At 52.5% G+C, this 12,092-nt stretch overlaps 1 protein-coding gene across 3 annotated transcripts in view; it reads left to right on the forward strand.

Moving 5' to 3' along the window:
- Nucleotides 1-10,080, forward strand: part of CRY2 (cryptochrome circadian regulator 2) — a 35,459-nt gene extending 25,379 nt beyond the window's left edge. For 2 of the 3 annotated variants that reach the window (XM_081538339.1, XM_081538340.1), the window contains exons 11-12: nucleotides 271-412; nucleotides 7,986-10,080. In XM_081538339.1, coding sequence (XP_081394465.1) covers nucleotides 271-410 — 140 coding nt within the window. In that variant the 3' untranslated portion in view covers nucleotides 411-412; nucleotides 7,986-10,080. Of the gene's footprint in view, nucleotides 1-270; nucleotides 473-522; nucleotides 636-7,985 lie in introns of those variants that run through there. The other variant, XR_014068231.1, reaches the window with a different exon arrangement.
- Nucleotides 10,081-12,092: the final 2,012 nt, after the last annotated feature.

Below are 12,092 nucleotides of genomic sequence, written 5' to 3' on the forward strand. Positions count from 1 at the left end.
GCAGAGGGAAGGCCTCAGTCCCTGAGCAAGGGTAGCCGCCAGGCCCATCAGTCTCCGGCCTGGAGCCCTTGGGACTTGGGGCCCCAGAGGTGGCACTCCTGCCTGCAGGCCTGGTACTCTTCTCGGATATTTTCAGGTGGTCACTGCTGAAAGGAGGGGGGCAGGTCTGAGGAGCAGTCTCCGTGCCCACTAAAGAGCAACCTCTGCACAGTTGAGGGTCATGTGGGCTGAACACATGCGTCCGTGTGACACTGACCTGCTTCCCTATAGGCCCAAGACCACTGCCCGGGGGCCCAGCATCTCCCAAACGCAAACTGGAAGCAGCGGAGGAGCCGCCTGGTGGAGAGCTCAGCAAACGGGCCAGGGTGGCAGAGTCGCTCCCCTCAGAACTGCCGAGCAGGGGCGTCTGAGAGTGAGTGGGGCCGCGGAGTGAGGTGGAAGGGAGGAAGGGGTGAGGAGGGGGAACGGTGGGGTGAGGCGGGGAGGGCTGGGGGTGAGTTTGGGAAACTGCCGCCCTGCCAGGTGAAGCTTAAAACCCGGCAAACGGGATTAAAGCCTGGTGAGGACTGATGACTTCTTTAGGATTTCAGCTCAAATTCTACCATTCTGACTTTTATACCTTCTAATACTAAAAAGAGAATTTAAAGGTAAAGCCTTGTTCCTTCTTTGCTAGCTATGGCAAAAAAAAAAAAGACTCTTTCTACTGAGCAAAGTGAGCCAAATCCCCCCCAAAAAGAAAGCGGAGACCTGGATATGAAGCTGAGGGAGAGGTTGTGCCAGGGCAGGGTCTGGGAGTGCTCCAGGCCCCTCTGCCAGTTGCCCCGACGGGGTGTGCTCTTGAGGCTGCCAGCAGAGGGCAGCACACACTTCCAGAATGTAGGCTTAGGGCTGTTTGGCGGCTTGCCCAGCCCCACCCACGGACGGAAGACCCAGGCTCCCCGTCAGTCCTCTCTGCCTCTTACAGCCACTCCTCCAGCCACGTCTTTCTTGTGGCTTCAGCTCTGCACTTCCCTGACAGCGCTCATGTTCCTTGGAAGCGCCCGAACATCTTTAAAAACCAAAACCTGCTTCTTCCTTCCCCAGAGCAAGAAGGGCTTTTTATGCCTTTCTGGGGAAGACATAAATTACTGTCCACTTTGGGTCATCATCTTGGGCTGTTCCTTATGTGCCATGTCTGCAAGACTAGATGGGAGGGTAATTTTCTCCATAAAGCCGATTCTTTTTTTCTAAACTCTTCCACTTCAAGTCCAGGCAGGGCCATCTGGTCCCTGCGTCTAGACTGACGTGTCAGTGACGCGGCAAATGTTTGATGCCCTTTACCCGACTAGGCTCTTTGTCACAGACGCTGCAGGCGGACAGATTTGTGTTATCTCATCCTGGGAGTACTGGCAACTTTAGACATTACCTCTTAGTTCTCTCTCAACTCTATGGTACTAAGCAAAGTTCATTCTGTCTTACAAATTTGGAACTTGCCAGGCTGATACTCTGACTTTCAGGTGAGAAGATCAACGAACAGAGAAGTTAAATGTCTGGGTTATGGTTGCTCAGGAAGGTAATGGCACCCACTTGAGCCTGAGACTGTTGCCAGCAAACGTGTGAGGAAAGGCAACATAAGACAAATAAAACATGATACGATGCCCGTCCATAAGGATGTAATAGTCTGCTTAGAGAAACAAGACAAATAATCTATAATTCCTGACCAGATGACTCAGACTCCACCAGCGTAGCATTAGACAGATGTTGGTGGGCTAGAGCGATCCAGGATGCAACACAGAAGTTTACCCGAGAGGACCTGGAAGACGAATTGAATTTAGGCAGTAAGGGGGGCGTTTCCAACTAGAACAACAGCTTAATGATTACATGACCTTGTGCAAATTACTTAACCTCTCTGAGACTTGGTTTCCTCACCAAAAATTAGGTTCTTGTTACAAAGATTAAATGATTACATACATGTGTTAGTAATGTATGGGGCTGCTAGTGATAAAAAAAATGTGACTACTGTGGTGAAAACAAAAGAGGAATTTAGTTTTCTTTAGGAACAAAAGGCTCAGAGCATGGTGTTGCTGGTTTGGGTTTGATGGCTCAACAATGTCAGAGCCAATTTTTCTGAGATTCTCTTGTTCTTGGCCTTAAGGTGGCTGCCATAGCTTCAGCCATTAATTCCTTGCTCAAAGCAAGAAAGAGAAGGAATCGCGGAGATAGCTGTACTCATTCATTCAATAAACATATATCAAGTGATCACACTTTGCCAGACACTGTTGTAGGCACTGGGTATGGTTGTGAACATGACTGACAGAGTCCTCCCCACCCTTGGGTTCATCCTTGTGGGAGGAGATGGACAGTAAACAAATAGATACCTCTTGTGTCAAGAAGCCCTAAGTGGTATGAAGGAAAAACAAAGTTGAGTAAAAGATAGTAAAGTTTGGGTTTGGGGCACAGTGAGGTTTTTTGCAATTTTATGCTGTGCCAGGTCATCAGGGGTGCCTCTCTTCCTTTTCATCAGGAAAATAAAACCTTTACCAGGACACCTCTTCTTCCCCACCTTTTCACATTGGCGTCATGAGCCAGAACTGAGTCATAAAGCCACCCCCAAGCTGGGAAATAGGATCCGGATTGTTTAGACCGTTGATCTCCAACCTGACTGAGCAACTGAAGCCCCTGGAGGATTTGTTAAGCCGCAGATGGCTGGGCCCCGCCCCCAACAAGCCTGGGCTAGGGCCTGAGAATTTGCATTTCTAGCAGTTCCCAGCAGCTGATGAAGCTGCAGTTCTGGGACTGCACTCTGAGAATCCCTGACTTAGACCATTCCTGATCTATTGTCTGAGCCACGTCCGCGAGCTGCTGGACAAAATCCAGGTTCTATCAGCTACAAAGTGTGGGTACTGGTCTATGTAATACACAGGGTACTTAGCCTTGCGTGCTGAGTAGCTTCAGTTGTGTCTGACTCTTTGCAACCTTATGGACTGTAGCCCACCAGACTCCTGTGTCCTTGGAATTCTCCAGACAAGAGTACCGGCGTGGGTTGCCATTTCCTCCTCCAGGGGATCTTCCCCACCCAGGGGTCGAACCTGTGTGTCTTTTGTCTCCTGCACTGACAGGCAGGTTCTTTACCACTAGTGCCACCTGGGAAGGCCCACTTAGCCTTAGAAGTTCCTAAATACAATGATGACTATTATTATTATTACGGATATTGTTATTACTAGTTTTTTTTACAAGAACATAAGGTTACAGTTGGGTCCATTCATGGAGGGTCTTAAATGTCAGGCAGAGTCCTTGGTGTGTACTCTCTGGGAACAGAGGTGCATTTTGAAACAGTGAATGACCTAACTGGCATTTTTGGAAGATTAACCAGGCATTGGGCTGGGACACGAGAGGAAACGGTGTGGGGAGAGAGCCAGTTGAGAGGCCATGGCAGTGATTCCAAGTGGACACTACAAGGGTGCAGAGGCCAGCGCCCGTCTCTTGCCTTGCAGTCCAGGAGGTGTCCATCAGCCTATCGGAATCCAAAGGACTGATTCTCAAGGTTCAGCCCTTAATCGTGGCCAGTCGGCTGGGCAGGGGGCCAGGAGGTCAGAAGACAGGACAAATACTCGTGTCCTTTGGAGACCCTGAAAGAAGAGAATTTCTCACGGACGCTTGTGCTTCACTGTGCGCTGCTGGTCACACCAGGGCCTGAAGATGGCTGAGCATCACCGTCAGTAAATCGGTGGTGACGGCATCTTGTCACCTGCCGTACCCATCACGCATACACGCTGGGGAAAGAGAAGGAGAAGCTGTATGTGAAAGGCCTCTAAGTGAAACGCACTGCATGGACAAAGTCACACCGCCGCCTTGCGTGTGCATCTCGGGGCGTCTCTGACGCTGTCACTGTTACCTCAGGCAGAGCCAGCACCCTGGGCTGGATGGACCACAGAGCAGTGGCCCCGGGGCCTGAGTCGATAGTCTTAACTGCCTCCTCCCCTTCTCCTCTCTGTCAGTTTAGCTGAGTGACTCAGGGCAGGATTCGTAACCTTTTCGAGATGCTTTAGCTGTCAGGTGTGAATAAGCACACTTTACCAGCCGGAAGGCTCCATCACGGACCCATCAGGCCGCATTTAGCTCCAGCCTCTCTAGTTTGTTATTCTGTTGTTTCTGATGCCTCAGGCCTGGGCCAGACACTGATTTAAACTGATCTTGTGGGAAAACATATCCTGATATCAGTTGGTTCCACACTTACCTCAAACCCACATCAGTATCTGTTCTGCATTCGGTCACTGTACAATGTTCACCAAACTGAAAAGTAAGCCAGCCCCAAATAGCTCTCATTTCAGCTGCTTCCCCGTAATCCCCAAAGCTGCTGACCGGTCAGGAGTCCATCAGCCTCCAATTGTGTGCAGGTTTTTTGTATTGGTCCAATTATTTGAGCAGGTCACATGATCCATTTGCCCTTCTGCTGGTACATACTGATCTGTTGAGAGAAGCCCATTGAACACGGAAGGTTCATGGCCAAGGACCACCTCTCCCCCTCCTTTGCCCAAAGTTCACACAGGCTCGGTTAGCCATGGGGCTCCCCTGAGGAGGGCATGGCTCCCACTCATGTTCCTGCCTGGAGAATCCCGCGGGTAGAGGATCCTGGAGGGCTATAGTCCACCGGGTCACAAAGAGTCAGACACGACTGAGCGACTAACAATTTCACTTTTACTTTTCACTGAGGAAAACCTGACCTCTGGAATCTCTTCGTAGTCTTTCTGACATTTGTCTCCTGTATATCCCTCCTTACGTGAAATCGTGTGTGAGGGCACTGGGCAGTCTGGAAAATGCTGCCCGGTGGAAGCAGAGACTGTGTGGTGGTCAGAAGCCCATCCTGGGAGCCTTCACACAAGTTTTTCTCGCCTCTCTGACTCAGTTCCTGAAACAAGAATTTGTTGGGACGTGACATCCCCTCGCGCTTTCCCTGGCACTTACTAAGGAGCTGTTGACTGAGTTCCGTGGTACATCAGGAAAGGCAGGCGTGTAGCTAAAGTGAAGAGTGAGGCTGAGCCAAGAGACGAGCTGTAAACCCCGTCCAGGCCCAGCCGCACCTCTGCCCTTCCCCGCTCCTAATGTGGGAGCTGGTGGCCAGCCTTCTGCCCCGCTCAAGATCTTGGGCACTGCACCTCACCCCGCGTGGTGGGGAGGGGTGGCCACTGAGACCTGGTCCAGGCTCCAAGCCACGTTTCCTCCAGACCTTAGCTGTAGTGGTCTCCTCTGCTGACAAGGCTCATGAGTGCAGTGTCCACACACACCCCTCCCGGGCCAGGAGCCGGGGTGGGGCGATCTTGCAGATTAGCATCCAGTGAGGGGGAAGGGGTGTGAGGGCCCAGGGACACAGGGGCCGTCCTAACTGACGTTGGCACACTGAGGGAAGAGGTCATTAACTTAGTCTATGTTCCAGCCACTTCTGATGGGTTGAAAGAGTGGAACAATTGTGAGATTGACTTTGTTTTTAGTGCATGTTTTATGATTGACTTTTTTCCCTGGTGCTCTCCCCTAGCTGCGCTTCCCTGTCTTTTCGTGATGCTGTCATTTTCCTGTACGGCCTCGTTTGGTTTCCCCAGCCGCCTTTTTCTGCAGATCTATGCCCTAGCTTGAGAATAAGAGCACAGGGACCATCTAATTATCTGCTGATTGAGCAGCTTGAGTAAGTAGTTGACCAGGCCTTTGACTAGCTTTGTAGACAAGGATAAGCTGGTTTTTGCAAACCTTGGTTTTCTGTGTGGGTTTTTTAAGCCATCACAGAGGGTCGTGGGTCGCTGGGGCTCATCTGAGGCCAGGGCATTGCCACCTCCCTTCACGAGTCTGCCCCATGGCTAAACCATGTCCAGGTGAGTGTAGGTCTGAATGAATTTTTAGTATTATACCTGCCTGACTGTACCTCATCTCCTTAGCTTCTAAGCTGAGGCATCGGTTCTTAACCCCTGTTTGGGTTACCCATGCTTTGAAGAGTCTGACGAAGGACGGAACCTCTCCCCAGAAAATTACACCTATTCCCACACACAGCGAAATGTACACAGAACTTCACGGTTTCTGTGGACTGCCCCTTAAGGCCTATCCTTGGACCCCTTAAGGATCCAGGAACCCCAGAGTAAGAGCCCTTGTTCTAAGGAATCCTCAAGCACCCTTTACCCTCCCTCATCCCTGAAGGTGGAGAAAACACTAGAAATGGAGGTAGTGGGTAGGAGCACCTGTTTACTTTCCAGTCCTGAAATTTTCAGTTTCAGAAGAAGAGTCAATTAGCATGTTTCAATAAACATATATACGCTTTAGTAATGAATATATTTATTTGTAGTGAAAAAATATAGCTAGGTCATTAGAGGACAAACTTAAAACTGTTGGAAATATTTTAAAGAGGTGCTCAGTGTGGGCCCACACAGGTATCCAGGCATCCTCGTACGTTTGTTCTTGATTCTTCCCAACTTCTAGAGAAATTATCGTCATCCAGTTAAAATCTTCTTCAGATTTAACATTTGTCTGCAAAGGGCTGCATGTGTCAGAAGATTGATTTTGAACCCCTGACTCCAATGTCTTCGACTCTCAAGAGCATTTTTTTCTTTTCTTTTAACATCTGAACTTCCATTGATGTTGTTTGAATGTTAATCTTCATGCCACCATGTTGAATTTCTCGTTACATCTTCTGAAAGTCTTAAATGGGAGATCCTATGATGTAGAGATTACTTAGTGACAAAAATACAGATTGCGGAAGCAGACAGACCTAGGTTTCCCGTCTTAGCTCTGTCACTCCTGAATGCTGTCATCTTGGGCAGCTTACGTATCTGGCTTCAGTTTTCTCATCTGTTAAAATGGAGGCTGTATCTTCAGAGTTAATGGGGCCGCAGGCTGCATTAGTTCGCTTGGATTCACACAAGGTGTCACAGACTGGGTGGCTCTAACAAGAGAAATTCCTTCTCTCACAGTTCCGGAGGCTGGAAGTCTGAGGTCAGGTTGACAGCAGGGTTGGTCTCTCCTGAGGCCTCTCTGCCTGGCCCGCAGATGGCTGCTGTCTCCCTTGTCTTCTTAGGCTCTGACCCCTGTGTGTATCTGTGCCCTAATCTTTTCATAGAAGGACACCCGTCATTTGGGATCAGAGCCCACGATAAGCACCTAATTTTAACTTAATTACCTCTTTAAAGACCCTCTTTCCAAAAACAGTCCCATTCCAAGGGGATCAGGGCTTCAGTCTACGAATCTGGAGGCACACAAGTTGTGTGCCCTAACACAAGTGTACAGTGCCTGACCCGTAGGCTCAGTAGGCCGTCTATCCACCTGACCATCGTTTAAGAGGTACAGTCTTTTAATGGAGGCCCGTGTGTGTCTGTGCTCTCAGACACCCTGGACCTCTTGGAACAGGCAGCCCAGTACTGTGATGGGCTTGCCCTGTCCTGTTATCCGGCATGAGGCCATTTCTTCCCTCTGCCCTGGGTCCGGGATGTTATAAATCTTAAAATGACTCATCCTTGCATCTCCTCCCCCGCCCTCCGGTCTTCTAGCACAGTGCCAGCTTTCTTTACCTCTAGTGGAAGTTCACTCACCCACTGATTCCAAACTCAGTCATTGCCTTCATCTTCAAAATGACTGGTCCTGGCTGGCTTCTCTTCTAGCCATTTTTTTTTTTCTGATTCTCCATCTCTGGCAGCAGCCCTTGTGCCTTGATTCAGAAACTGCCCTTGCCCTATCTGAATAAGTGCCACCCAAGGCCTCAGGTAGTGACCCCTCCTCTGCCGTCCTCAGGCCTGGGGCGGAAGAGGCCCAGAGAGTCCGCCGGGGAGAGCTGGTCCATGTCGGCACCTCAGAGGGCCAGTGTCCAGGCACCCGCTGGCGTCCCAGCAACCACCTTGTCCCCAGGTGCCGCAGCCTGTTCGCTTTGCTCTGCGCTCTCCCTGGTTCCCCAGAGGAACAGCCAGAGGAGCCGTGTCCCAGGCAACTGAGAGTCTCCTGAACGCTCCTTTTCGCCCTTGTCTCTCTTGCAGCTGCAGTGCCGTGGCTCCGTGAGCAAAGCCTGCGTGCCCGAGCCGCCACCGTGGCAACGGAGTGCAACCTGCAGAGCCACCAATCACCTGCAGAGACGGAGCGAACGTGTGTGCGTGTGTGTGCGCGTGCGGAGGAAGGAGGGCCGCCTGTTTGCGTGTGCATGCGTCTGTGTACACTCATGTGTGTCTGAATGCTGTCTGGGCTGGAGGAGGACGGGTAGCAGCTTCACCTCAGCCTCCGGATCCTGGACTAGAGATCACGGCGGTGGCGGTCACCCCAGACCTGTCCCTGGGGGCCCGCTGCCTCGTCCGCCTAGAATGGTGGTAGGACCTTAGGGGGGATTCTGACACATGCTCCCCTCCAACCCGCCCTCCCCACGTCAGACTGAGGAGCAGGGGGAAGCATCTCTGGCTCTTGTGCAGAGTGTGAGATTCTCGAGGCAGCTAGGGGCCTTCTGAGTTCCTGCTTTATGACCCCGGGGGCTGGGAAGGCTGGAGGGGATAGTGCTGTCCAGACACAGTCACCTGGCCTGGCTTCTTCTTTTAAAATTCCCTGCCACTGGATTCCCCAGACTCTTTCTGGGGGAGCTGGGGCTGAGCTGCGGACAGATCTGCAGCCTTTCTGCCTCATACAGAAGTGCCCCAGGGACTGGACGGAGTGCTGGGGGTGCAGTGTGACAGATGGTAGCAGAGAGGAGCCTCTCACTCTTCGGGGCTGAAAACCTGAGGCCAGGAGTTAATGCCTGCTCTCACCGCTCCTTCACCGTCAGAGCTGACTGGAGACCCAGAGCCTCCACCAGGAGGAGGCCAGGTTCCTGGTGGTAGGGGGCCCCCTGGCTCCCCTGGCCACACTCCATGGCACTCAGTCCTGCCCCCGAGGTCAGCTGACACCAGCCAGGGAAACCATTGTCGTCTGCCCAGGGCTGGTCAGCTCTGAGCTGCCGCATCAGCCCTCCCGGTAGCTGGACATCAAGGGCCCAGGCAGGTGCATGGCCAGGGACAGTTGGGAAGGGCCCCAGCCAAGGTCCCACCCGGTGTGCCAACCCTTCTGGAAGCAGCAGGTGGGGCGTTTGACCCAGAGAAGCCAAGGGCTTGCAATCCAGGGGCAGCCAGTGCTCCCACCTCAACCCTCCCACTGGTGGAGGTCTGTGCTGAGGAGGACCCCACGGAAAGGAGGACTGTGTGGCAGCTGGAGCACGTCCTCCTCCCACCCGTGCGCGCACACGAGCGTGTGCAGGTGTGTGTGTGGCTGAGAGACCAGCCTCTCTTGGGTTTTTGTCCTCACATGTCACATTAAGCTGGCCCCTGGGCCTTCTTCCCTCCACCTCCCCTGTGGCCTTGCCCAGCCCTGCCCTCCACTCTCCTCTGTCCTGGGACCGGAACGCTGGGTCAGGCCCCTGTCTCCCGCATCTGTCCAGCACATTGACAGGCTTCTCCCTGAGATGTCCTCAGGCTTCCTCAGCCGGAGAGCTGCCTTTAGAGTCCAACCATTGTATCTGTGTAACCTCACAAGAAATGGCCCATAATCGTGTGGGGGAAACAGCTTTTTCTGCAGTGTTGGGTTGGGGGCTTCACTGCTGTCTTAGCCCCAGCCAGGAGGAAAGAGGATCGGGGGCTGCCGCCGGAAGGGGGGGAGAGCAAGCCTGGAAGGGCTGACCTGAGAAACTGGGATGGCCAGAGTGCTCAGGGCCAGAGTCAGTGTTTGTTTGACAGCACCTCACATGGCAGGATGATTCCCTTTGCTTGCCTTTTTGATGATGGGTCTCTTCCCTAAGGTACATATTGGCAGAACCACCTCCCCCTACTTCCCTACCATCCCTGGCATGCTGGCCCTTTCCTAGTGGACTGGAAATGAGAGGGGGTATCCAGTGGCCTGGAGCTCTGTGATGGCTTCATGTCTCCCCTCTCCTGGCCCAGGGGTCCCTGGGAGCTCCTGCAGAGCGCTATCCCAAATCCTGATCCAAGGGCCAGCGTGGGGAGGAAACAGTCACAGTCCAAATGCACTTTATACAGAGATTTTCTATTGCTGGGAAGGTATGTTTCTCCCACAGTTTGTGAATATTCATGTATTTCATAAATGTCTGATCCTGTCTGAGCAAAGTTGTGATGTCAATTTTGTGGGAGGTCTGGGGACTAGGCGGCAGTAGGGCTTAGCCTGAGTGAACCAGGAGCCTCTCACCCACCTTGGAGGTGGCATGGAAGAGTGGGTGGGAGATGGAGGACCAGGGAGGTTCCTAGTTGAGCAGCTAGAGCAATTAGTGGTCTAGACTCCTGAGCTTGGTCAGAGTTGGGGGTCAGTCAGCCAGAATGGTGCAGAGCATGCCAGGCCTGGGATAGGTTCTTGCAGTGACCAGCCTTTCAGCCCATTTCAACGCCTCCAGTCTGGGGCCCTCTGCAGGCCCTCAATCTGTTCTTAACTCAGGCATGTAAGCTGCAGCTGCTTGGTGCAGAGGAGACACAAGCTTTCTGACTCTGGCCAGGTGGTCAGACCTGCCCCCAACCAAGCCCAGAGCCTGGATGCTGACTGTGTCTGGTACCATCTGGCCAGAGTGGCCCTTTCTGTACTGTGTGAGGGTTTCCGGTTTGGGATCGCTGGACATGAGAGCTTTATTAGCCTGCATCCCAAGTTCCTGTGAGAAGGGGTTCAGGCCAGGCCAATGATATCACAAGCTGCCTTGCACAGAGTGAGAAAGGGGAAAAGGAAGAACTTGACCCTGGGACTCGTCTGGTTCTCAGCTCTGCTTTGAAGCTTCTGATGGCCGAGACCTGGGCCTGGCCTCTCTCCTGTCTTCTCCTGCCTTCTCTCTAATATGGCTTTGCTTTGGCCTTGGGAGCTAATATACCTTTGCTCTTGAGCAGAAGATTCTGGAAGATGGAGTTGTCCTGCACGCACACAGTCCTGATCTAAGGATGCTTCCTAGTAGAGAAGCACACACACTAAGAATTACTAGCCACTGTGGCAAAACTGCTTTCCTGGGAGGAAAAGTCAGCGCCATAGCAGCAAGTGGTTACCTTTTAGGCCTAGTGAAAGGAGCCTGAGCCAAGACAGGAAAGGTGATGTGTCCCCTCGGCCCAGGAACAGGGAGAAGAGAGGTAGCCAAGGCCTTTGGCTCTAGGTATTGAGATATCCCCAGAACTGGAGCTCAGGGATTGTTTACTGCAGGGCAGGTGCCCAGTGCTCCTTTCTGGGCACTACACTAGGCACAACCAGTGGGCAGTCTAGATTTGCACATAGGGTTCCACAGCTGTGAAACAGTTTGCCTCTTCAGAAGGACAGGACCTCTGTGGTCCTCTCAACTGGCCAGACAAGCCAGTGAGATTCGGCAGAGGCTCTATGACCCACCAGAGCTGGGGACCTAGCTGTGCCCAGCAGCCTGAGCGCCCAGAAGTCCATGTGCTGTGAGAGAACGCATAAGCTTAATCCTCTTAGGGGAGAGAAGTCCAGGAGGAACCATGACCTGGAGGTGCAGGGCAGAGGCACTGGAGGGAGCCGAAAAACCATCAAAAGAATCCCAAGAAGTCAGCCTGAGGCAGGAGGAAAGGCCCCAAGTCTTAGAATGTGAGAAGACGGCTATGGGGTGTCTGGGTGCAAAAGGAGTTGCTCTGCAGGAAATACCATTGAGGTGCTAAGTGAGGAGAAGGAGACGTCAAAGTCCTGACATGAGGGAGGAGAAGCGGAGAGAAGCCAAAAGGAAGGGCTCAATTCACCATTAGAAGTGTTTGGGGCTAAAAGGGGCTTAAATCACTCTTTAGAGAGGAGACCCTCGGGAGAGTCCTTGGGTGGGGCGGGGGGGGGCAGGTGTCCCCTCAAGGGGTGAGCCCTGGTTCCCAGCTGGAGGTGGGGTGTTCCCAGCCTCCAGTGCCAACAATTGTATTACATTTCATCCTCATGACCGTGAGATGGACCATTATCGTCCCCATTTCACAGATGAGAAAAAAACCAAGCCTTAGGACTGTTGTCACTAATGCAAAGTCACACCACCTATTCTCTCGGAGAGCCGGGCTGTGACTTCACACCACCTCACTCCAAAAATCTGTCGGCCCTAGGAGCCAGCTCCCCACACCCACTAGTGTTTCTCTGCCTTCCTCCATGACTCTCCTTTCCTG

Source organism: Giraffa tippelskirchi, chromosome 11 (assembly GCF_054371585.1).
Source record: "Giraffa tippelskirchi isolate mGirTip1 chromosome 11, T2T-mGirTip1v1.2.pri, whole genome shotgun sequence".
NCBI lineage: Eukaryota > Metazoa > Chordata > Mammalia > Artiodactyla > Giraffidae > Giraffa > Giraffa tippelskirchi.